At 49.1% G+C, this 25,070-nt stretch overlaps 2 protein-coding genes and 1 long non-coding RNA gene across 7 annotated transcripts in view; 1 reads left to right on the top strand and 2 right to left on the bottom strand.

Annotated features, from left to right (window-relative positions):
* ZXDC (ZXD family zinc finger C) overlaps positions 1 to 6,804 on the top strand; it is a 38,218-nt gene extending 31,414 nt beyond the window's left edge. For 2 of the 4 annotated variants that reach the window (XM_032269222.1, XM_032269220.1), the window contains 3 exons: positions 2,546 to 2,727; positions 4,723 to 4,818; positions 5,985 to 6,802. In XM_032269222.1, the coding sequence (XP_032125113.1) occupies positions 2,546 to 2,727; positions 4,723 to 4,818; positions 5,985 to 6,071 (365 nt within the window). In that variant the 3' untranslated portion in view covers positions 6,072 to 6,802. Of the gene's footprint in view, positions 1 to 2,545; positions 2,728 to 4,722; positions 4,820 to 5,984 lie in introns of those variants that run through there. The other 2 variants (XM_032269221.1, XM_032269223.1) reach the window with 2 other exon arrangements.
* On the bottom strand, positions 1,615 to 15,318 carry CFAP100 (cilia and flagella associated protein 100). Of its 2 annotated transcripts, XM_032269229.1 has the most exons (8): positions 14,980 to 15,318; positions 14,712 to 14,863; positions 11,548 to 11,683; positions 10,071 to 10,276; positions 8,799 to 8,892; positions 7,583 to 8,156; positions 4,853 to 5,014; positions 1,615 to 2,762 (listed from the first exon to the last, which is right to left on the bottom strand). In XM_032269229.1, the coding sequence occupies exons 1-6, from the start codon at positions 15,130 to 15,132 to the stop codon at positions 8,043 to 8,045; spliced, it is 855 nt and encodes a 284-aa protein (XP_032125120.1). In that variant the 5' UTR covers positions 15,133 to 15,318; the 3' UTR covers positions 1,615 to 2,762; positions 4,853 to 5,014; positions 7,583 to 8,042. The 2 variants fall into 2 exon arrangements, with proteins under 2 accessions (XP_032125120.1, XP_032125121.1); XM_032269230.1 differs by lacking the exons at positions 1,615 to 2,762; positions 4,853 to 5,014 and adding an exon at positions 12,408 to 12,481 and having other exon boundaries at positions 7,881 to 8,156; positions 14,712 to 15,109.
* A 1,506-nt stretch (positions 15,319 to 16,824) lies between these two features.
* Positions 16,825 to 20,225, bottom strand: LOC116543572. The gene is made up of 2 exons (XR_004265618.1): positions 20,015 to 20,225; positions 16,825 to 17,253 (listed from the first exon to the last, which is right to left on the bottom strand). It is a non-coding gene; the product is annotated as an uncharacterized LOC116543572 (long non-coding RNA).
* Between the last annotated feature and the right edge of the window lie 4,845 nt (positions 20,226 to 25,070).

Below are 25,070 nucleotides of genomic sequence, written 5' to 3'. Positions count from 1 at the left end.
GGCATATGCTAGCACACATTTTGCAAAGGAATATTAGGATTCGGTCATACCTCTTGCTTCACAGGTAACTTAGACCATGGCCTACATGTTTGGCATTGAATCATGATAAATGGCTCAGATTTATCTTGATTATGTTACAAAACTTGATAATAAATATTTGATATACATCATTTAAATCTTGTCTGCTTTTAAAAGTAATCTGGAAAGATACACTATTCAATGCCTTCCTCAATTTATTCTACAGTAGTTGTCCTAATATTCCTAATGACACGTTTCAGTATTTTTATTTGAATTTAAAAATGAAGTCAGGCCTTTTATTAGAAAGCAAGCCTAATGTGACTGTTCTGGCTGCAGCACCGGCCCTGCTTTCGCTGGGTTTCCCCCTAACTTGAATGAGTTCAGCCTGCAGCTGCAAAGTTGTAATGACACATGAGCATTTGATTTTAAAGAGTCTTTGACAGGAATAGCTGCTATGTCTAATTCTAGCAAGTAGTAGTATTTAGACACAGATGCATGAACTAACTGGGCAAGAAAACCACCAGTCAGTCCCACTCCTCTTGAAAAGCATTTTCAATATGTTTGCTTTTATTAGTATCATAATTATCTATCAAAGTTTCTGATTTAGTTTGTTTTGATTTGTTTTGCATTACTAATAATTGCAGTTGTAACAATTCAAACCAAAAATTTTAATGCCTAGAAGTTAAATAAAATTTGTTTATGTACATATTTTTATATGCTAGGGTGATAAAAGACTTCAAAGCATAAAGATGCATTCAGGTAAAATTCTGGAGGTGAGTGGGATAGTATACAAGCTCACGGAGGATATAGGATCACCTCATTTTTTGCGGTTGGCTTTATTGTGCTTTTTACAAATTGAAGGTTTGTAGCAACCCTGCATCCAGCAAATCTGTTGGTGCCATTTTTCCAGCAGCATGTTCTAACTTCATGTCTGTCGGCATTTGTTAGCAATAAAGTATTTTTAAATTAAGGTGTGCATTTTTTTTTAGACATAATGCTATTGCGTACTTCATAGACTGCAGTACTAGGAACTGATGTGAAGTTTCCTCAAGAAGAGGTGAGTGAGTTTTGTGCCTTAGGTGCCTCTTTTACCCAGACCCAGCCCTGTTCTCCTGTTTGAAGCAAGTAGAGCAATTTAAAAAGAGAAACTAGGTGTGGAGAACAGCCAGAGATAATCCAGCGCAAGGGCTGCTGGGTTTTCTGGAGCATAGAACCTGATGAACAGAAAGGAAGTATTTTGTAATGGATGTGCATCTCCCTGCAGCGAGGGGGAACTGAATTTATGTTCCCCAGAAACCTCCTGGTTAGTATTTGTGCTTCAAAGAGAAAGAGCCCTGAGGCACCTGGAAGGGACAGCAGGTTGTGCATAAGTGCAGGGGACCCAAGGTTTGTGCACCCAGTTGGCTTGCCTACTGAGTGTGAAGCTCTCAGGACCCAGTGCACTGCAGAAGACAGGAAGGGATCTGGAGCAAAGTGAGCACATAAGGGAGGCAGCCGTAGTATATGTAGGGTAAGTAAGCACTCACCCCGTGTGCTGCTCAGAACCTTCTGGTCAAACAGCCTCATAAAAACAGCCTGCCTTGGGTAGCAGAGTCACCCAATTTAATGCTTTTATTAGGAATGACTTGTATGATAGTCATTGTACAGTTGTTTTTTTGAAACCATTCATAGCTGTGTGTCCAGGCAGGGATTTGTAGGCAGAACAGTGACAGCACCTCTAAGCTCCTTGGCACTCACCAAGAGCCAGGCACTATTCTAAGTTTCGATCACATATTTACTATGAAATCCTCTCCAAAACCTTTCAAGGCTGGGACTAACATTCCCATTTTACAGGTAGAGAATGCTGAGTTTCAGAGCTTGAGTTCCTTATCTAGATCCCTGGAGCAGAGTGGGTGGCGGGTCAGGGTGAGCCTGGCTGCGGTCTCTGCAGTGCATACTCTAGGCTACCTCCAGGCCTTCCTGAAGCAGCTTTTGAGTTTGTTCTGGGTGTTAAGATTTTTCCTTTTTTCTTTGTACTTTACATCATTTTTTAAGAAGCATATATTTGTAAAGCCAGTGGAGTGGTGACTTGGGAAGGAGCTGAACAGAGGCAGCAGTCCACTAGCGGGTGGGATGTGAAGACCTCCCGCTTCCTTCCTGTTCTACAATGCTGTGGCTCTGGGCCCTAGGCTGTCCTCAGTTGTGCTCAGGATCTCCTGCTGGCCAGGAGCTCTTGGAGTTAGAGGATAAGGAAGTCTCTGCTTTCCAAGAATGTGCAGCTTAGGTCTGATTACTGTACCATCTGGCAAAAAAATATGTGTGATGTTTTTACATGTTAAAAATCGAAATCCTGGTGGTTTTTGTTTGTATAGTTGTTTCTTCTAACATCTTGACTCGTGATTTTTCCTGATGAGTGATTTTAAGTCTCTTGGCTATGCAGAATGACAGTTAATGGGGAGGCTGTCTTCCGCATAGTGAGACCTCGGTGAGGGTGGGCCTGACTGGTAGATTATAGATTGGGTGTGCTGGTTTTTATATTTCATTTTAGGAGCCTCACAGTCTACTCACAGAAAAATAAAAGAAGGCAAAATGAGTCCTCCCCATTTCCACGCAAGCCAGAGCAGTTGGTTGTGTGGGAGCCTCGTGGTGCCCAGTGGAGGACGGCCAGGACCAACTCCAGCAGCTGGGGTGCATTGCAGGGCGCAGGGCATCCAGGTCCAGCTGGTGCAGGTGAGAGCTGGCGAGCCACACGGGCCAGCTGCAGGCTGGGTGGGAGTGTCGCACAGGTCTGAGAAGCATGTGGCATGCCGCGTCCCCTGCCTGTCGCAGCACCCCCTGCCTGCTCCTCATTCATCCTCCCCTATAGACCGTCCCAAGGCCTGTCTCCTCACAGTTCAACTCCTCCTGTTTTCCCAGCCTCTCCTGCATCTGCTCAAGCTCTGAGTGTTGCTGGGACTGTGTATCCACTTCCTGACCCTGTCTGTGCATGGCCCTGCATCTAGCCCCAGGGCAGCTCATGTCCCCACCCAAGGCCCCCAGGCCTCAGTATTTTGCAGCAGGATGAGATCTGTTTGAGGCCACCCTGCCATTCTGCAGGGCTGGGGCAGAGGGGCTCCACAGGCTGCCTCAGCCACCCCATCTCTAGAGCAGCCTGCCTGTGGTGCACTAGCAGCCTTTCTATACTTGGAGGTGGTGGGGGTCTTTTCAGTGTTTCTGTTTTCTTTCCTACTAAACTGAGCCCCTCCAGAGCAGGCCCACACCCCTCCCAACGTGTCCAGGCCACAGATACCTGTGGCTGTGTCCAGCTTGCAAATCTTTGAGCACACCCGTTCCAGCACCCCTGAGCCCACCTGCATCCTCAGTTTCAGTTTGAGGGGCCAGAATGGAGAGGGACGGTGATTTGGAAGGATTTGAGGAGAGGAGAGATTTATAAGCTGGGGCTGTCTAGGTTTGGCCCAGGTGTGTGCCCCTCCACTCCACTCTGTAGTTTTTCTCTGGCAGGGGATATGGTCACAGGCTCTGCAGAAGTGCGGAGGGCAGAGCTGACACTAGCTCTGAGTTGGGAAACAGGCACGTTCGTAGGTTTGTGGGTTTGTAGTCCTAGGAGAGGCTTCTGCACAAGGCTAGGGCTCAGAGAGGCAAGAGGGGTGGCCTGGGCAGAGGAGGACTGGGAAGGGGGCAGGAAGGAGGCTGCAGGCAGTTGAGTGTGGCCCTGTGCTGGTCAGAAGCTAGTGGTGAGCATCAGGTGGGGACTGAAGCTTGTTTTAGAGATGAGCAGGAGCACTGATCCTCTCTCTCCAGCTTGTGAAGAGGTAAAAACTCCCCAGGAGCAGAGGCAGTGGAGGGGGAGGACCGTCTAAGGACACACTGCCTCAGCTGGCAGGGCAGAGGTGCAGAGGCAGGACCAGAGGCTTGCCAATGGGGAGATGGTGGGGAAGCTGGCACCACAGGCAAAAGAGGAGCAGGTAGGGGGTATACTTTTAAGAGACTCCTGATTAAAGCTGTGAGGACAGGGAACCTGGGTTTGAGTCCTTTTTCTGTCCTTTACCAGCTAGTGTAGTCTAGGTTAGTTAAGTACTCCGGGCCTCAGTTTTTTCATCTATAAAATGGAAACAGTAGTGCAGTGCTTGACACACAGGAGCTTCTCAAGTAGAAGGAATGAGGTACAGGGCAGCAGCAGGAGCTTTGCGCTAGGGTGTGAATGCCCTGGGCGGACATGCAGGTGCAGGACAGGTGAGACATGGGACGGCTGAGGTTTCTAGCCTGGACTGGGAGGAGCCCCTCCACCTGCCCTGGTCCTTCCAGCTGGCCCAAGCTGGGGCATGCAGGAAAGGCCTCTGTTGGGCCCGAGGAGGTGCTGGAGAGTACTGTCGGTACACAAGATTGGTGGGGGTGCAGGGGGTGCCAGGGTACCCACAGGGGTTGAGGAGCATGCCGTAGGAGGGAAATTGGTACTTGGGCTGACTGAGGGGAGGAGCTGGACAGCAGAAGGTTCCAGGCCCAGCAAAAGCTGCTGGGATCAAGGTGAGAGAATGGGAACCAGGTTGGAACAGGTAAAAGCCCCAGTCCCCATAAGCAATTCCTGCTGGGTCCTCAGGCCTCCCTTGGAATACAGGGGCTGGGCTGGCTCTGCCACACATTGCAGTGGAGGAAACTTCTCAGGTAAGATGAGGACTGTAGCTGCATTCTCACAGATAATGTGACAGGACTTTGTTGCCTCCCCAGGATGACCCCTCTGGCGAAGGTGTCCTGCCCTCGGCCCGCGGCCCAGCCACCTTCCTTCCTTTCCTCACCGTGGACCTGCCCGTCTATATCCTCCAGGTCTGTATGCCTTACTGCCCTTTGTTTTTCTTACTGAGACTCGCAGAGCCATCTTTTGGAAGGCTGGCTTCACAGCTGCAGGCTGGTAACTGAGGCTGGCTGGCTGGGGAGGCTCAGTGGGTTGTTAGAATGTCTTGCTGCCTTCTGGAGAAGGTGGGTGAGTGGAGCTCAGATCTGCAGGATGCAGCAGCTCCTGCTGGTGAACAAAGCGGGAGAAGTTAATATACTCTTGAAACATGTTGTGCCTAGGAATATCAGTTACTTTTCTGGAAGAGGGCTGGCCAGGGCCCAGCCTATGGGAGAGTGGACTCAGACAAATTCAGTAGTTTGCTTATGTGGTTAAGGATAGGTGGCAATGGATGATTCAGAGTTGGATATGAAATAATGAAAGTGTATAGCTTATCATATTTCTAACAATTTGGCTTATGTGTGTGTGTGTATACGCACACTAATCGATGCAAATTGTGTTTTAGTTTTTTTTGCATTGAAATTGGGCTACTCAGCATTTGCCTTGCAATCAAAACCAAACTTGGACAGAAGCGCTGGTGGGAGCAGAGGGCCGGGCACCCAGGCTGCAGAGGGGTGAGCTGGAGGGAGGTTTGGATGGACAGATGAGAGAAATTCAGAAGTGTCTGCTTCATTCTGCCTGGCAGCCCCCTCCTGGGACTGCTCCTAAAGAAATAAGACAGTGAAATAATCACGGCAGCCTGGAGTCAAATAATGCAACAGCAGGAACACTTCTTCCAGCAGGAGGAGATGGGCTAGATGGGGCTGCCATAACCCTGGGCCACGTGCTGGTCAGCTGTGAGGGCACAGGCGGACACCTAACACCTGGGAGTGTGCTTACCACATGAGAAGTAGGGAGAAAGGGTTGCAGAATTAAAGATGATTTTGTTTGTGTAAAAAGGCACATGGTGTGTGAACATGTGAGGGTATATGTCAGTGTGCAGACAGAACAATCCGGAAAAATTTATAGTACAGTATTGAGTTCATTTTTCCATCAAAGAACGTGTGTTTAGAATAAGGGGAGCCTGTAGTTTTGATTAAGAGAAGTCAGGTATCTTGCCATGGGCCTGGTCAGTTGCCTGCTGTGTGGAGCCGCAGGATCCCTCTGCCTCCCCTCCCTCCTCCCTCCTCCCTCCTCATGATACTGTTTGGTTTTGCAGGAGGTGGTCCCCGCATCTGGAGGCCCTGCTGGTCCAGAGGCCACCCAGTTCCCAGGAAGCACTATCAACTTGCAGGACCTGCAGTGATGGCAGCCGCGGCCTGGGCAGGCCCAAGGCCATGATCAGGGACACACCTTCCCTGAGACTCAGATGGCATGGGCCTGGGGAGACCCCACTTGGTTTCCGTTCAGAAGGCCAGCGTAGCCCTCTTGAGACTTTGGGTACATTTATCAAAAATGTTTTCCATTTGTTTTACCAGGAATGAGTTTGGGCTGTGTTCTTTGAAATTGCCTTTGTGAGCAAAGTGCTTTGGCGAGGCAAGGATCTCCCTCAGCAGGGCTGGGTGCACTACAGCCCCATTCCCCGTGTCCCATTGGATCTGAGCTGTGTAGCACTTGTTGCATTACAAAGAAAAAGGCTCCTGCAGGAAATAGGGTAGAGAACAGACTCTCTAGTCAGATGTAACTTGAACTATGGCAAAACCAAGTGAGGTGTTTCAGCTTCAGTGTGTGAGCATCCCAGCACCAGGGATGGGATTTTGCCACACTGTAGGACCCAGGTGGTCCCATTGCCACAGTGAAGCCAAATTCTAGCCCAAGTCTGGCAGAGCAGTCAGGCAGCTAGTTTTGGGAGAAGAATGATGGGGTGGGACAGGGGACCTCAGTGACCTATTACGGAGCCCTCTTCCCAGACTAAATTCATAACTGAGAGGGGGTGGTAGAGTTAAAATTTAAAATAATTTTCTCAATTCTCTATTTGGGTATTCATGTTAAAATGGTAATTTGACAACAGTTTATAAAGCGATGTTCTGAATACCATAGATTATGTGTAGGACTGTGATGATTGGTGTATGTATTTTATTGTTGAGGGTGATATGCACATAATATGTCAGTGTATATATATATTTTTGTCAGTGTGTATTTTTACAGAGTAAGATCTGTCTTGCAAAAGGAGACAAGCTGATCACCTTGCCCATGTTTATTGTAAGTTAACAGACTAGACACAGGGTCATTCCTTTTTTTTTTTTTTTTTTTTTGCCTCGTGCCTTTTGAAGTATGTGTTCATTCAGAGGCCATTCTGGTTCTCAGACTGAAACTCTGCCCTATGTTTCTTTGTTTCTTGGATTTGGGGTTGACACCAAATTTGAGTGAGTACTCCCCCTGTCTCATCCCACTCTGAGGTGCTGTCCCAGGTGCTATTCCACATGGAAGAATCCACACCTCATCTGCAAACGGGTCTTCTTCAGAGACCTGTGCTCTGTCACCAGCTAAGGCGAGGCCAGAACTCTCCCACCCTGGCAGGCTCTTTAGCCCCAGGGTGGCCCAGAGTCGTCCTCCCTCCAGGCTTTTGGCCATGGGCGTAGCGGTTGGAGCCGCACCCATCCAATCTCCATTGGGATGCAGGGTGTGTCCCCAGGAATGCCCTCTGGGCCTCTACTTTTCTCCCATGCACCTCCCTGGGAACGCCACCACAAAGTGACTGGGACTGGCATCCGGTGTTCTGGGCACTGAGGTTCCCTGCTGGTGACGGGCCCAACTCCTAGTGCAAATGAATGAAAGGTGTTGTGTAGTCATGCACTAAAGGCTTTTTTTTTTTACCTTGGCTTGATTCGAGTAGCTGCATATATGGCGTTCAGCCTGTTGTTTCTCCTTCAGTTGGTAGCTCTGGCCCTACCTACCATATGCCTAGCTGCCTGCTTGTGTTTCTTTGGTCTTCTTTTGCACAGAGGCTGATTTCACACTACACCCAGCATGGAATCAGCTTTTGCTTTGCAGAGCAGCTGTTTTAGATGAGGACCAAGGTGTCATGCTCCTGCCCTCAAGCACTGCTTAGGGCTAAATGATGAAAACGGGGATGCTGAGATTTGGCAAAAGTGGCTACTTCCTTAAACAGGCCTTCAAGACTCCAAAGAGACATGAATTTATTCAGGTGAGGAGGGGAGCACACAGGAGATGGAGAGGGCTCAGCTGGGCCACTCAATACCCAGCCCAGTCTTTGCCTCCACTGCCAACATCTTTGCTAAGCCTTACGCCATAACCTAGCTGTGGTTTGTGAAGATTAAGTAAAGAAAAATAGCAGCTCCTCTTTCTCCTTGTCCATCAGCATGTGCTCAGACTCTTGTTTGATCTTGTGGGCTGGAGGTTTTGAGCGGCGCACCAGTGTCCTGCCTCTCTGCAGGGGAGACAAGCCCAGTGAGCCTCGCTGCCCAGAGGCATGTATGCCCACACACCCCTGCCCCTGGCACAGGGAGAGACCCAGCAGCTCCAGTCGGCTCCAGACCACTCTGGTCAGCCCTGCAGGCTGAGGGCTAGAGTTAACTCTGAAATAACTAGGGGTGTGAGTCTCCCCGGCATTGAGCAAACCTGGTCCCTGGAGCACCACCTCTTAGATGTGGGTGCAGGGTGACCTGCCTCCTGTTACTAGGGTCAGAGGGCAGGAAGGGTGGAGGCCTTGGGACACAACAGTAGGGGGACCCGAGTGACAGGTAGTGAGCAGGGCTTGGGGTCTGGCCAGAGTGTGTTTAGGGTGGTGGGACCCTGCTCCTGAGCAGGGTGTACCTAACTGGGGTGGGCGGGCATGGCCAAACCAGTCTCAGCCCTCCATGGGCCATAGGCTGGCAGCTTGGGGGAAGGGACCCCTACAGGAAGCAGGTCCTAGGAGAGGCCTCGGTTTTAAAGCAGACTGTCTCCCTCAGAGCCTCAGTGATAGCCTTCAGAATAGAGGCATTAGGGGCTTGGGCTGTAGGACCTCAGTTGCCAGGCTGTCTTGGGACCCCCTCCAGCAGAGACCCCCCCCCCAGGCGACCCTGCCTACATTTTTCTTGATTTCAGCCTGGGCACGTGCCCGGGCCCGCTGCAGACGCTCCTCCTGCAGGATCTTTTGCATCTGGAGCTTCTCTTCTCGAAGTCTAGGCAGCAAGAGATAACACTGAAAACTTGTGGGGCGGGAGGGGGCTCTGGGGGGTGTTGAGTAATTTCCTCACGGAGTCCCCAGGTCAGGCCGTGAGGACTGAAAACTCCTAGCTCCTCTTCACCTCTCTTGCCAGGTCAAGGCCTCAATACCTATCCATAGTCAAAGCACCACTGCTCTGGCCACGGTGGCCTAGGCCCAGAGGATAGCCAGGGCCCTGCTGCTCCAAGGCCCTGGCTCTGGCATCCCGCAAGGGCTGATCTAAGTTTCATCCAGCAGACCCCTCTCCCAGAGGCTCATTTCCCTGAATCTACACCCATGGCCTGATCTGTGCATCTGCAGCCTCCCTTGCCACCATGAAGGTCCAGCGTCTCCCTCAGGCAAGAGTCCTGTCCTTCCTGTGTGTACTCCCAGTCATCAAAGCCTGGCCTAGTGCCCACTCCGAGCAGGGTACCAGGAACCCAGAGGAGAAGCCCCTGTGCTTGTGGGGGATGGATGTGTGTTTGCAGATTGCCCTGTTTCATGACCCTCCACAGGATGGATGAACCAGGCTGCCCACAGGCCAGGGAAGCCACATCCCCCATCTACCTTGGGTCCAGGCTAGTGTCCTGACATGGCAAGCTGGTGCCCATCTGCGCCCTCCACTCCCCTCAGAGCTGAAGTTCCCAGGGCTCCCTGAGTCCCTGCACCCTATCTTTTGCTCTGGCAACCTACTGCTGCAGCCGTGCCTTCCTTCCCAGGTGCTGGCAGCTGCCCTCCCCCTCAGCCTCCTGCCCCTCCAGTCCAGATCCAGAAGGAAGAATCTAACCACACCTTACCTGGCTGTGTTTGCCCCACTGCTTAAATCTCTCCACTGCTGCTCTATGTCCTTGAGGCTGGCCATGCTGGCCACACTAACTGAGCTCCAGCTCTTCCATCTTTTAGACCCTGTCCCTCCCTGAGCCTCCTGGCCACATCAAGTCACTGTCCTTTGCTCTAGAAAGCTTTCCCTAACCACCCCCCAGTTGAGTGTGATGCCCCACTAGATCCCCCCAAGACCCGCTTTTTGTCTCTCATAGCACGCGCGGGGCACGGGGGCCTGTCTCCTCGGAGTGCTTTGAGGGTGGGGCCTGTAGTACTGTCTGCCCTCAAGGCCAGCCTGCACTCAGCAGCTGGCAGGGTAGGCCTAGAGCTCACCTGATGCGCCGCTCCTTCTCCTTGGCCCTCTCGACCTGCTCGATTTTGACCTGAGGCACACGCTCCAGGTTCTCCAGCAGCTCATCCAGTTGGTGCTCGATGACGGTCAGCATCTGCACGGTGCCCAGGTTGGCCTCCTGCTGGGTGCTGACGCAGTGCCGGTACACATCCAGCACCTTGCGGTTCAGGCTCTGTAGCAACTTATCCTGTGGAAGAGGAGGCTTCCAGCAGGAGGCTAGCAGGCTGAAACCCGCCCCAATATCAGTGCCTTTGGAGGTGGCCTGCTGATCTCCCATTGTGGGGCTGCCTGCTTGGCACACAGCGGGGGCTCTCAGAACATGGGCTGAAACAGAACTTGGGGAACTGGCTTTTCTTAGCCAGAGCAGCCTATCCCTGTAGGCCCCCTGGAGTCAGCCAGATCCGTGGTTCCAGCCCCTCCCCCAGCTGGCTCTGATGAGCCAACAGGGCCCACTCCCCTCCACCAGGAAGCCCTGCATTGATCTCAGCTCCCAACAGAGCCATGTCCTCTGAGCCTGTTCTAATACTTAGAAAGCAGGTAACAGGCTGGGCATGGTGGCTCATGCCTGTAATCCCAGCACTTTAAGAGGCCGAGGTGGGTGGATCACCTGAGGTCAGGAGTTCAAGACCAGCCTGACCAACATAGTGAAGCCTGGTTTCTACTAAAAATACAAAAATTAGCCAGGCGTGGTGGCACGCATCTGTAATCCCAGCTACTTGGGAAGCTGAGGCAGGGAAATCACTTGGACCCAGGAAGCAGAGGTAGCAGTGAGCTGAGATTGCGCCATTGAACTCTAGGCTGGGCAACAGAGTGAGACTCTGTCTCAACAAAAAAAGAAAACAGGTAACAGCCCCTCCACAGGGCTGTGTGAGGAGAGCAGCAGCAAGCAGGCAGCTCAGCACAACTAGTGACCCCGGACTCTAGCTATGTCAGGGGAGCGCTGTCTTGCTCACGGCTGCATCCCACACCCTTGGCCCAGTGCCTGGCACGCAGCCGGTGCTTGACAGTAGGAAGCCACCCCATGCCCAGGGTGGCCCCAAGTGTGCTGTCAGGTTGGGAGCAGGCTGAGCCCTTGGCCAGTCCCTGGCTTCTGCTGCTCAGAACACCACTGGATTTCTGTTCTCTCCTAATTCTGTCACCCTCTCAGCCTGGCTTGGGGACATGCCTCTTCCTCGCCTTCAGGATCACCTTGCCAGGCACAATATATGTGTTTAAGAAGCAGACAAATTTACTGAATGAAAGAATGAAGCAATGAATGAGGTATAGGGGCAACCAAGCTGGCTGGCATGGGCACGGATACATGTGGTGGCTCCTGGAGGCAGGCAGGGCAAGGGCAGCTGCAGAGCACTCACCTCGGCCTTGCCCTGCATCTTCTTAGGGGCTGTCAGGGTTCCTTCAGTGGGTACCCAAGGGCTCCTCCTTCCCGTGGGCCTCTGGCCACCTCGATCCCCAGCCTACCTGCTGATCTCCCCTGTACTCTCCAAAGTGGAAGACTCGGGCTTTGAGCTCCAGCTCTGCTGCTGTGTCCTCCTCCTTGGTGATGGACATCATCATCGTGGTGACCCACTCCTTCAGCTGGTTGACCTCCCTGTCCCTGGAGGAGTGGGAAACAAGCAAATTATTCACTCAGCACGGCCCTGGGTACAATGCTTCTCTGAGCCTGACAATCTATATGGTGCTTTGCCCCTAACAGCTATCCTGAGGACTGAAGGATCATAGGTGCCAAGTCTCTGCATGTCCAGAGAGTCAAAAATGCTGGCAGAATGCAGGGGGGATTTTAAAATATTTAACCATCAACATTAAAGAAAATAAACAGTTTTAGTGAGGCATAATTCACCGACAATAAAATTATCATAGAATATACAAGTCAGGATTTTTTGGTATATTCAAGGAGTTTACACAACCATTACCATTTTAGAACATTATCATCACCCTGTGCCCATTAGCAGTCACTTCTCATTGTCCCCTCTATCCCTTGGTCTTACGCCACCACAAATCTATTTTGTGTCTACCCTGAACACTTCATAAAAATGGAATCACACAACATGTTTCCTTTGGACTGGCTGCTTTCACCCAGCATATTTTCAAGTCCATCCATGTTGCAGCATGTGTCAGCACCTCATTTCTTTTTATGGTTGAGTAATCTTCCATTGCATGCATAGGCCACACTTTGTTGATCTGTTCATCCTTTGATGGGCATTTGGGTTGTTTCTACCTTTTGGCTCTTGGGAATATTGCTGCTATGAACATTCATGTACAGGTTTTTGTGAGGACACCTTAGCATTTTATATATCTAGTAGCAGAATTTCAACACTCACCTTTCAACTGTAATAAACAGATGCACAAGGGACATGCTGCTCAGAGTTGGTCCTCAGACCAACCTGGGCATCACCTGCAAGTGTGTCAGAAATAAAGTCCTAGGCCTTGACCCATGCCTGTTGAATCAGAAACTTCCTTTTAAGATTCCTGGGCGATTCAACTGCACATAAAGTCTGAGAAGCACTTCAATATAGGAAAAGTTGTCTGGTTTCTTCAACAAATGGATGGCAAGGGGGAAAACAAAGGAAACCTATAGATTGAAAAGAATTTAAAGATACAACCAGAGGAATAGCATCAGCAAGATGGTGGAATGAGGTCCTCAGGATGTTGATTTGTATCTACTTTTTCTTTCTTGTAATGTCTTTGCCTAGTTTTGGTATTAGGGTCATACTGGCTTCATAGACTGGGTTAGGAAGTATTTCCTCTGCTCCTAACTTCTGAAAGGGATTGTAGAGAACTGGTGTAATTTCTTCCTTAGATGAAATTCTTCCTTTGTAGATTCACCAGCAAACCCATCTGGGCCTGGGGATTTCCTTTTTGTCAGGCTATTAGTTATTGATTTAAATTCTTTAATGGATATAGGCCTACTCAGATTATCTATTTGTTTTATATATTTTTAAAACTGTATTTTGATTTTTTTCTGAAAAGAGATAGCCGAGTTCATGGAAGTTAAATACACATTGGCTGTGACTCCTCTGGAAACAAAGTGTGGATGCTCTCAGGGATGGCTTGGTTGGCCGAAGACCAGCTTTTGGATGTCACGTCCAGCATTCTGGTTTATGTTTGCATGCATGTGTTGGAGGAGGAACCTGTCTTCTTGCCAGATTATCTGGGAACCTGGGAGGCTGCCCACCTCTCCCAACTCATCTTCCTCTGTGTGCGGCACCTCCCAGCTTTCCAGGGCACATAGTCTTGCCTGAGGGTAGGAGTTTCATGTCATTTTGGAGATTACCACACTGCATCAATGGGACATGGGTGCTCGGGAGCATGGCTCCCCCATGGAACACTTAAGCCTCAGCAGGCTCCCACCTCATGGCCTTTGCACCTGCTGTTTCTGTTGCCTGGGACGCTCTATGCCCAGCCTGTGTGTGACTGGCCTTCCTCCCACTCTGGGAAGTTAGTCCTGACACCTGGAAGCCTTCCCTGCCACTCCCATCTGATGTCACTCTCCATTTTAGCCCTCATTCTCAAATAGATTTTCCTCCTAGAACATATCAGTATGCACAAGTCACATCTGTGGACCTGTTTGTTGTGTCTGTTGCCATTAAAGGTCAACTGCACGAGGGCAGGGCTTTGCTTTCTCCTTGCAGAGCTTAGACCTGGGCCTGACCCAGAATGGATGCATAGGCAGCATGCGGGGAGTGAGTGGAGTGGAGGATTCCCTGCTCTGAATGTGCCTCACTGGTGCCCCAGGCTGACCCTGCTCTGCCCAGCTCTCCTGGAGCCGGGTACCCTGCAGGGGACTGAGTGGCCACACCCAGCAGGAGGGACCATAACAGCCTCAGGTGGGGTCCAGGTGAGAGCTGGGCAATACCAGACTTTTCCTGCTGCCTCTCTGGCTGGAATTGGAAGGCTGGGATTTTCCCAAGGTTCTAGCCACTTTGCCATGCTGGACAAGCTGTGTTTTAGGCCTGTCCCCAGAGGCCCCAATCCTGGGTGGCCACATGGCCCTCACCCATCCCTGCCTGTCTCAGCCCCACCTGGCCCCAGCCTTCAGGATGGCACTGACCACACCCAAGTCCTCCTGCTCAGGGCTGCAGCCACTCCTGTCCCTGTTATGCTGCTGAGCAACAGCTGGGTACACACTTCACAGCAGCCCACAGGTGGCTTGGCCTTCCCCAGTTGGGTGCCATGAACACCCACTCAGTGGTCTGTGAAAGATTATGAAGCAGCAGCAGTTCCAGGCCCTCTGAGCAAATGACTGCTTTGGGTGCCTGTGCAAAGTATGTTAGTGCTGCCAGGAACTCAGGAACTAGGGGGTCAGGGTCCCTGTGGACCTCCAGCCACCCCAAGGGCCTCCCAGGAGCTTGGTAGCAGCAGAAAGCGCCTAGGGTGGGAGGTCCTTGGAGAGGCCTGGCTCTAGCCATGGGCTGCTCCAGCGTGGGCATGGGCACCTGGGCACTGCCCACTTCCAGCTCTGCCACCCTGTCTCCAGGATTCAGCCCACAAACAGATGGAGCTTTTCAGGCAACCTGGGCAAGGCCAGGGCCATGAACAGGGATGGGGGGTATGCCCCAGCTCAGCTCTAGTGCTGGGGGTTGGGGGGTTCCAGGATGAGCACGGTGGGGACCCCCTGCACCTACATGCGGATCTGGGTATGTTTCAGGGTGTGGCTCAGCTCTTCCAATGTCTCCTCCATCTCCTGCCTGTTCTGGATCAGTGACAGGTTCTGCTCCTCCAGCTCTCTGAAGACATCCAGAAGCTGCTGGGGCTCCGTGAAGTACAGTTGGGGCTCCTGCAACCCACAGGTGTTGGCAGGACCTGGCCAGGGACAGCGCCAGAGGGGCAGGGGTGGGGACAGGACAAGTGAGGGGCAGCTTCGGAATTCCAGCCCAGAACTGGGCCATTCACCTCCCCATCGCTGTCGGTGTCCTCCTGCAAGGTGGGGACGGGAGAGTTCGACCTGGGAAGAGATAGCAGGGTCAGGACTCTGGGACCAGCCTGAGCAGGCAGGAGCTGGGGGAGGGCGCGCAGAGGTCTTGGAGGCGTTGGTGGCATCCCCATCCCTCCTCTCCCAGCTGCCCACAAGTTGCCCAAAGGGTGGCACCAGCTTCCTCACAGTCCCCAACTGCCACACTGTAGCCAGGGGATAGTTTCAATCCACTCATTTTCCCAGGGCCCTAGCCATTTTGCTATGCTAGACAAACCACGTTCCAGACCTGTCCTCAGAGGCTCCAGTCCTGGGTGGCCAGGGCCCTCATCCATCCCAGCCCCACCACATTTAGAATAAAACTGTCTCTCCTCCTGGGGCCTGCCACGCGGCCCTCCCAGCACTCACCTTGCTTCCCCTGTCCCGGCCCCTCTGTCCTGCCCGGTCAGGCCCCCTCTCTCTAGGTGTTGCCCTACTTCAGGCCTCTGCACTTGCAGCCACAGTCTGCCCCTCCTGCTTCACCATTGTTTTCTGAGCACCACCTGTGAGGCCTTTCCTGCCCACTTCCCCCACCTCAGATCAGTCTTGGCCCCTGTCCAGGGGTTCCTACACACAACCATCAAAGGACTCTTAGGGCTGCCTCCAGGTGACTCTGAGTGCCCAGGGGCAAGATATGTCCTGGACCAGCGGAGAGGGGCTGGGAACAAGATGTGTGAGCTTTAAGCACTCGTGTGGGCCCCAGAAGGCCCCACCATATGGGGGCCTCACCTCCATCTACTTCCAAACCTGCTCTCCCAGGCTGCTCCAGCCTAGGCCTCACCTAGGATCTGGCTGCTGGATGAGATTGGGGGCTGGGTTGGCTCACCTCAGGGACCTGGCCTTGGGCTTGGAGATGCCAAGCCTGACCCTTGAGAAGCAGAGAGGCATCAGTGCAAGGTCCTATGGGACTCTGATGGCAAATCCAGGAGGGCTTCCCAAGAGAGGCCGTGATAACAACTATAGCATTCGCCAGGCCACGCGTTACACTGCACACCAATGCCCATTTCACAGATGAGGGAGCTGGCCTCCTGCAGGGCACTGCTGGCCCATACAATTCCTTTCCAAGAATCCGCCCTCCAGATGAATATAGCCTGGGTTAGGGAGACTGGCTTGGCAGTTGGTGGGGGTGGGCTGGACTTCAGCCCCCATGTGCCCTCTTGGCTGAGTGAGTGCCTTGTACAGCTCACAACCTGCCCAGCTGTATTCAGTGGCCCTGGTCACCTGGCTAATAGAGGGGCCAAGATTGAAACCCAGGACAGTGTGATCCCCCACTCTGTGCTCAAGTCTCCCAAGTCAGGGCCCATCTGGTGGGGGGTTCTCTGTGGCTGAGGGGACCTGAGGCAGAGCAGGCTGCATCTCAACACAGAACTGGAAATGCCCCTCACCAGCAGGGCATCACAGGGCAGCAGCAACACCAGTCTGTGTGGCCGGGCAGCGTGCCCTAGTGGTGGCTGGTCTTCCCCACAAGGCATGGCTGCACTGGGCAGAGAGGAAAGCCAGCCCAGGTCCTCTTCCAACTGGAGAAGTATCAGTTTGGGCCATAGAGGCTGAGGTTGGGGCCACCCATCTGGGTGTGGAGAGGAGAAGAAAGAAGGTGGACAGCAGAAAGGCCGAGCAGCAGATAAAGGTCCCATGGAGGAGAGTAGGTCGCCACAGACACAGGGCCAGGGCAGGGAGGTAGGGAGCAGCTGCAAGCCCTACAGCACCCACTTTTCTCCATCCCCAGTTCTCTCCATCCCCACTTCAGCCACTCTTATCCAAGTCGATAAACCATCAGCTTCCAGAAGAAAACAGGAAATGTGGAAGACGGATCCAAGATGGTTGATTAGGAGCAGCTCAGGATTGCAGCTCCCAGCGAAAGCATGGAGGGTGACTGGACACCACATTTCCAGATGGATTTTTATTGCCCACAGACCAGGAGATTCCCAGGCAGAGGAGCCCCACGGGTCGCCAGCTTGGCTGTTTTGGCCAGCATGGCGAATCTCTGCACAAAACACATAGGTCTGGGCGCTGTTTTAGCTGGCGATAGGAGCACCTGGGAGACAGAGTCTCCCATTCAACAGATAAAAAGGGGACTGAAACAGGGAGCCATGCCAGGAGATTTCCAGGCAAAAAAGTGCCAGGAATCTCCGTGTGGCTGTTTCAGCTGGCACAGTGGGTCACTGCGTGGAAAATCACACAGATCCAGGTGCCTTTTCAACAGGTGACTGGAACACCTGGGAGACAGAGTCGCCCATTCAACCAAAGTAAACAAAAAGGGGGGTCTGAGGCAGGGAGCCAGATGATCAGGCTCAGTTGATCCCACCCCCACAAAAAACCAGCAATCTGAAATGCTCTGGATGGGGAGTTTCACAGCAAGCACAGGTAAACCTGGGACAGTCTGGCTCTGTGGGGGAGGGGCGTCTGCCATTACCGAGGCAGTCTGCCACTACAGAGGTAGTCCGCCATTGCCGAGACAGCCCACCATTATAGTAAGAGTCCACCATCACAGAGGTGGGCCTCCATCACCGAGGCAGTTCTAACTATACCCATATAAACAATACTGCAGGAAAGTTCTCACGGCAGCTGGGCAGAGCCCACAGCTGCTCAGCAAAGCCTCTGCAGGCAGACGGTGACTAGGCTGCCTCCTTGCTAGACAGGGAAGCCTTGAAAAAAGACAGCAGCATGACAGAAACTTATAAAGCCATAACTCCCCAGGACAGAGCACCTGGGGGTGAAAAAAGACGTTTATGAGTTCTGCTACAGCAGAGTTAAACCTACCTGCCCAGCAGCTCTAAATGAACAATGGAGCTCACAGCTCAGGACTTGAGATCCTATAAAGGACAGACTGTCTTCTCAAGCAGCTCCCTCACCCCCATATATCCAAAGAGTCACCTCATAAAGGAGAGTCAGACTGATATCTGGAGGGTATCCTTCTGGGACAAAGATAGCAGCAGAAGAAACTGGCAGCAACCCTGACTGTTCTGCAGCCGCTGCAGGTGATCCCCAGGCAAGGAGAGCCTGGAGTGGACCTCAGCAGTCCTACACCAGAGGGGCCTGACTGTTAGAAGGAAAACTAAGAAACAGAAAGAAATTAATTTCATCATCAACAAACTGGACATCCACTCAGAGACCCAATCTGAAAGTCAACATCTACAAAGACAACAGGTGGATAAATCCACAAAGATGGGAAGAAACCAGTGCAAAAAGGATGAAAACACCCAAAACCAGAACACCTCTCCTACAAGGGATCACAACTCCTCACCAGCAAGGGAACAAGGCTGGATGGAGAATGAGTGTGATGAATTGACAGAAACAGGCCTCAGAAGGCGGGTAATAAGAAACGTCTCTGAGCTAAAGGAACATGTTCTAACCCAATGCAAAGAAACTAAGAACTTGAAAAAAGGTTTGACGAAATCCTAAGAAGAATAAACAGCTTGAGAGGATATAAGTGAGTTGATGGTGCTGAAAAACACAACATGAGAACTTCACAAAGCATACACAAGTTTCAACAGCCAAACTGACCAAGCAGAAGAAAGGATATCAGAGGTCAAAGATCAACTCAATGAAATAAAATGAGAAGGCAAGATTAGCGAAAAAAGGGTAAAAAGGAATGAACAAAGTATCCAAGAAATATGGGACTATGTGAAAAGACCTAATCTACGTTTGATAGGTGTACCTGAACGTGACAGAGATAATGAATCCAAGCTGGAAAATACTCTTCAGGATATTATCCAGGAAAACTTCCCAGCCTAGCAAGGCAGGCCAATATTCAAGTCCAGGAAATACAGAGAACACCGCAAAGATATTCCTCAAGAAGAGCAACCCCAAGGCATATAATCATCAGATTCACCAGGGTTGAAATGAAGAAGAAAATGCTAAAGGCAGCCAGAAAGGTCGGGTTACCCACAAAGGGAAGCCGATCAGACTCACAGCTGATCTCTCAGCAGAAACCCTACAAGCCAGAAGAGAGTGGGGGCCAATATTCAACATCCTTAAAGAAAAGAACTTTCAACCCGGGATTTCATATCCAGCCAAACTAAGCTTCATATGTGAAGGAGAAATAAAATCCTTTATGAACAAGCAAGTACTCAGAGATTTCATCACCACCAGGCCTGCTTTACAACAGCTCCTGAAAGAAGCACTAAACATATAAAGGAATAACCAGTACCAGCCATTCCAAAAACATACCAAAATGGTAAACAGCATCGACACAAAGAAGAAACTGCATCAACTAATGGGCAAAACAGCCAGCTAGCATCAAAATGGCAGGATCAAATTCACACATAACAATATTAACCCAAAATGTAAATGGGCTAAACACCCAAACAAAAGACACAGACTGGCAAATTGGATAAAAAGCTAAAACCCATTGGTGTGCTGTATCCAGGAAACCCATTTCAAATGCAAGGATACACAAAAGCTCAAAATAAAGGGATGGAGGAAGATTTACCAAGCAAATGGACAGCAAAGAAAAGCAGGAGTTGCAATTCTCGTCTCTGATAAAACAGACTTTAAACCAACAAAGATCAAAAGAGATGGAGGGATCCAAGATGGCCAATTAGGGGCAGCTCAGGATTGCAGCTCCCAGTGAAAGCGCAGAGGGTGAGTGGACGCCGCATTTCCGGACAGATTTTTATTGCTCACAGACCAGTAGATTCCCAGGCAGAGGAGCCCCATGGGTCACCACTGTGGCTTGTTTGGCCAGCGTGGCTGTTTTGGCTGGTGTGGTTGTTTTGCCAATGTCCCGGCGTGGTAGTTCTCTGTGCAAAATACACAGGTCCTGGCGCTGTTTTAACTGGTGATTGGAGCTCCAGGAAGGCAGAGTCGCCCATTCATCTGAGTAAAAAAGGGGACTGAAATAGGGAGCCAGGCCAGGAGATTCCCGGGCAAAAAAAGCACCACCAATCTCAGCACCACTGTCTCAGCCAGAGCAATGGGTCACCACATGGGAAAGCACAAAGATCCCAGCACCTTTTCAACAGGCTACTGGAAGACCTGGGAGACAGTCGACCATTCAACTTAAAAAAAAAAAAAAAAAAAAAAAGGCTCTGAGGCAGAGAGTCAGGTAATCAGACTCAGCTGGTCCCACCCACACAAAAAAAGAGCAATTGGAAACGCTCTGGATTGAGAGTTTCACAGCAAGCACAGGTGAACCCAAGATGGCCCAGCTCTGTGTGGGAGGGGCATCCACCATTACTGAGGTAGTTTGCCATTGCTGAGGCAGCCCACCATTACAGAGAAAGTCCACCATTATAGAGGTGGGCCGCCATTGCCGAGGTAGTTCTAACTACAGTCGTATAAAAAGGACTGCAGGGAAGTTCACATGGCAGCGGGGCAGAGCCCACAGCAGCTCAGCAAAGCCTCTGCAGGCAGACAGTGACTAGGTTGCCACCTTGCTGGCCAGGGCAGCCCTGTAAAAAGGCAGCAGCACAACAGGAACTCATAAATAAAGCCCAACTCCCCAGGACAGAGCACCTGGGGGAAAAAAGGGGAGATTTATGAGTTCTGCTACAGCAAACTTAAACATACCTGCCCAGCAGCTGTAAACGAACAATGGAGCTCACAGCTCAGCACTTGAGCTCCTATAAAGGACAGACTGTCTCCTTAAGCAGCTCCCTGACCCCTATATATCCAAAGAGTCACCTCATAAAGGAGAGTCAGACTGATATCTGGAGGGTATCCTTAGGGACAAAGATAGCAGCAGAAGAAACTGGCAGCAACCCTGACTGTTCTGCAGCCGCTGCAGGTGATCCCCAGGCAAGGAGAGCCTGGAGTGGACCTCAGCAGTCCTACACCAGAGGGGCCTGACTGTTAGAAGGAAAACTAAGAAACAGAAAGAAATAACTTCATCATCAACAAACTGGACATCCACTCAGAGACCCAATCTGAAAGTCAACATCTACAAAGACAACAGGTGGATAAATCCACAAAGATGGGAAGAAACCAGTGGAAAAAAGGATGAAAACACTCGAAACCAGAACATTTGTCCTCCTATAAGGGATCACAACTCCTCACCAGCAAGGGAACAAGGCTGGATGGAGAATGAGTTTGATGAATTGACAGAAACAGGCTTCAGAAGATGGGTAATAAGAAATTTCTGTGAGCTAAAAGAACATGTTCTAACCCAATTCAAAGAAACTAAGAACCTGAAAAAAGACTTGACAAAATGCTAACAAGAATAAACAACTTAGAGAGGAATATAAGTGAATTGATGGAGCTGAAAAACACAACACAAGAATGTCACAAAGCATACACAAGTTTCAACAGCTGAATTGACCAAGCAGAAGAAACAATATCAGAGGTCGAAGATCAACTCAATGAAATAAAATGAGAAGGCAAGATTAGAGAAAAAAGGGTAAAAAAGAATGAATGAAGTCTCCAATAAATATGGGAGTATGTGAAAAGACCTAATCTACGTTTGATAGGTGTACCTGAATGTGATGGAGAGAATGAATCCAAGCTGGAAAATACTCTTCAGGATACCATCCAGGAAAACTTTCCAACCTAGCAAGGCAGGCCAATATTCAAATCCAGGAAATACAGAGACCACCACAAAGATATTTCTCAAGAAGGGCAACCCCAAGGCATATAATCATCAGATTCACCAGGGTTGAAATGAAGGAGAAAATGCTAAGGGCAGCCAGAGAGAAAGGTTGGGTTACCCACAAAGGGAAGCCGATCAGACTCACAGCTGATCTCTCAGCAGAAACCCTACAAGCCAGAAGAGAGTGGGGGCTAATATTCAACATACTTAAAGAAAAGAACTTTCAACCCAGAATTTCATATCCAGCAAAACTAAGCTTCATAACTGAAGGAAAAATAAAATCCTTTGTGAACAAGCAAGTACTTAGAGATTTCATCACCACCAGGCCAGCTTTACAAGAGCTCCTGATAGAAGCATGAAACATAGAAAGGAAAAACCAGTACCAGCCACTCCAAAAACATAACAAATGGTAAAGAGAATGAACATAAAGAAGAAACTGCATCAACTAACGGGCAAAACAGCCAGCTAGCATCAAAATGGCATGATCAAATTCATGCATAACAATGTTAACCCTAAATGTAAATGGGCTAAACGTCCCAAACAAAAGACAAAGACTGGCAAATTGGATAAAAAGCTAAAACCTATTGGTGTGCTGTATCCAGGAAACCCATTTCAAATGCAAGGATACACAAAGGCTCAAAATAAAGGGATGGAGGAAGACTTAACAAGCAAATGGATAGCAAAAAAAAAAAAAAAAAAAAAAAAAAAAAGCAGGAGTTGCAATTCTCATCTCTGATAAAATAGACTTTAAAGCAACAAAGATCAAAAGAGACAAAGAAGGACATTACATAATGGTAAAAAGATCAATGCAACAAGAAGAGCTAATGATCCTAAATATATACACACCCAATACAGGAGCACCCAGATACATAAGGCAAGTTCTGAATGACTTACAAAGAGACTTAGACTCCCACACAATAATAGTGGGAGACTTTAACACCCCATTGTCAATATTAGATCAACGAGACAGAAAATTAACAAGGATATCCAGGACTTGAACTCAGACCTGGACCAAGCAAACCTAATAGACATTCACAGAACTCTCCACCCCAAATCCACAGAATATACATTCTTCTCAGCACCACATCACACCTACTCTAAACTTGACCACATAATTGGAAGTGAATCACTCCTCAGCAAATGCAAAATAACAGAAACCATAACAGTCTCTCAGACGACAGTGCAATCAAGATAGAACTCAGAATTCAGACTAACTCAGAAATGCACAGCTTCATGGAAACTGAACAACTGGCTCTTGAATGTTGACTGGAAAAACAATGAAATGAAGGCAAAAATAAAGATGTTCTTCAAAACCAATGACAACAAAAACACAACATACCAGAATCTCTGGGACACATTTAAAGCAGTGTCTAGAGGAAAATATATAGCAATAAATGCCCAAATGAAAAGCAAGGAGAGATCTAAAATCGACACCCTATCATCAAAATTGAAAGAGCTAGAGGAGCAAGATCAAAAAAACTCAAAACTTAGCAGAAGACAAGAAATAACTAAGATCAGAGCAGACCAGAAGGAGATGGAGACACGAAAAACCCTTCAAAAAAATCAATAAATCCAGGAGCTGGTTTTTCGAAAAGATCAACAAAATAGACCACTAGCCAGATTAATTAAAAAAAAAAAAAAGGTATAATCAAATAGATGCAATGAAAATGGTAAAGGGAATATCACCACAGATTCCACAGAAATACAAACCATCATCAGAGAGTATTACAAACAATTCTATGAACATAAACTAGTAAGTCTGGAAGAAATGGATATATTCCTGGACACTTGCATCCTCCTGAGCGTAAACCAGGAAGAAGTCGAAACCCTGAATAGACCAATAACAAGGTCTGAAGTTGAGACAGCAATTAAGAGCCTACCACCCAAAAAAAGCCCAGATCCAGATGGGTTCACAGCCAAATTCTACCAGTCAAACAAAGAGGAGCTGGTACCATTCCTTCTGAAACTATTCCAAACAATCCAAAAAGAGGGAATCCTTCCCAAATCATTTTATGAGACCAACATCATCCTGATACCAAAACATGGCAGAGACCCAGCAAGAAAAGGAAACTTGAGGCCAATATCCATGATGAACATAGATGCAAAAATCTTCAGTAAAATACTGGCAAACCGATTGCAACAACACATCAAAAAGCTTATCCACCATGATCAAGTAGGCTTCATTGCAGGGATGCAAAGCTGGTTCAACATACACAAGTCTATAAACATAATTCACCACATAAACAGAACCAAAGACAAAAACCACATGATTATCTCAACTGATGCAGAAAACGCCTTTGACAAAATTCAACAGCCCTTTATGCTAAAAACCCTCAATAAACTAGGTACTGAAGGAATGTACCTCAAAATAATAAAAGCTATTTACGACAAACCAACAGCCAGTATCATACTGAATGGACAAAAACTGGAAGAATTCCCTCTGAAATCTGGCACTAGACAAGGACGCCCTTTCTCACCACTCCTATTCAATATAGTATTGGAATTTCTAGCCAGAGCAATCAGGTAAGAAAAAGAAATAAAGGGTATTCAAATAGGAAAGGAGAAAGTCAAATTGTCTCTATTTGCAGATGACATGATTGTATATCTAGAAAACCCTACAGTCTCAGCCCCAAATCTCCTGAAACTGATAAGCAACTTGAGCAAAGTCTCAGGATAGAAAATCAATGTGCAAAATCACAACATTCTTATAAACCAATAACAGACTTAAAGAGAGCCAAATCAAGAACGAACTGCCCTTCACAACTGCTACAAAGAGAATAAACTACCTAGGAATACAACTAAGAAAAAACGTAAAGGACCTCATCAAGTCTCACTACAAGCCACTGATCAATGAAATAAGAGAGGACACAAACAGATGGAAAAACATTCCATGTTCATGATTAGGAAGAATCAATATCGTGAAAATGGCCATACTGCCCAAAGTAATTTACAGATTCAATGCTATCCCCAACAAGCTACCAATGACCTTCTTCACAGAACTGGAAAAAACCAACTTAAACTTCATATGGAACCAAAAGAGAGCCTGCATAGCCAAGACAATTCTAAGCAAAAAGAGCAAAGCAGGAGGCATCACACTGCCAGACTTCAAACTACACTACAAGACTACAGTAATCAAAAGAGCATGGTACTCGTACCAAAACAGAGATATAGACCAATGGAACAGAACAGAGCCCTCGGAGGCAACCCAACACATCTACAACCATCCGATCTTTGACAAAACTGACAAAAACAAGCAGTGGGATAAGGATTCCCTGTTTAATAAATGGTGTTGGGAAAATTGGCTAGCCATGTGCAGAAAGCAGAAACTGGACCCCTTCCTGACACCTTACACTAAAATTAACTCCAGATGGATTAAAGACTTAAACATAAGACCTAACACCATAAAAACCCTGGAAGAAAAATCTAGACAAAACCATTGAGGACATAGGCGTAGGCAAGGACTTCATGACCAAAACACAAAAAGCATTGGCAACAAAAGCCAAAATA

The sequence above is a fragment of the Sapajus apella genome, unplaced genomic scaffold, assembly GCF_009761245.1.
Source record: "Sapajus apella isolate SASKATOON/1434 unplaced genomic scaffold, GSC_monkey_1.0 scaffold190, whole genome shotgun sequence".
Taxonomy (NCBI): domain Eukaryota; kingdom Metazoa; phylum Chordata; class Mammalia; order Primates; family Cebidae; genus Sapajus; species Sapajus apella.
This window is presented reverse-complemented; position numbering and strand designations above follow the sequence as displayed.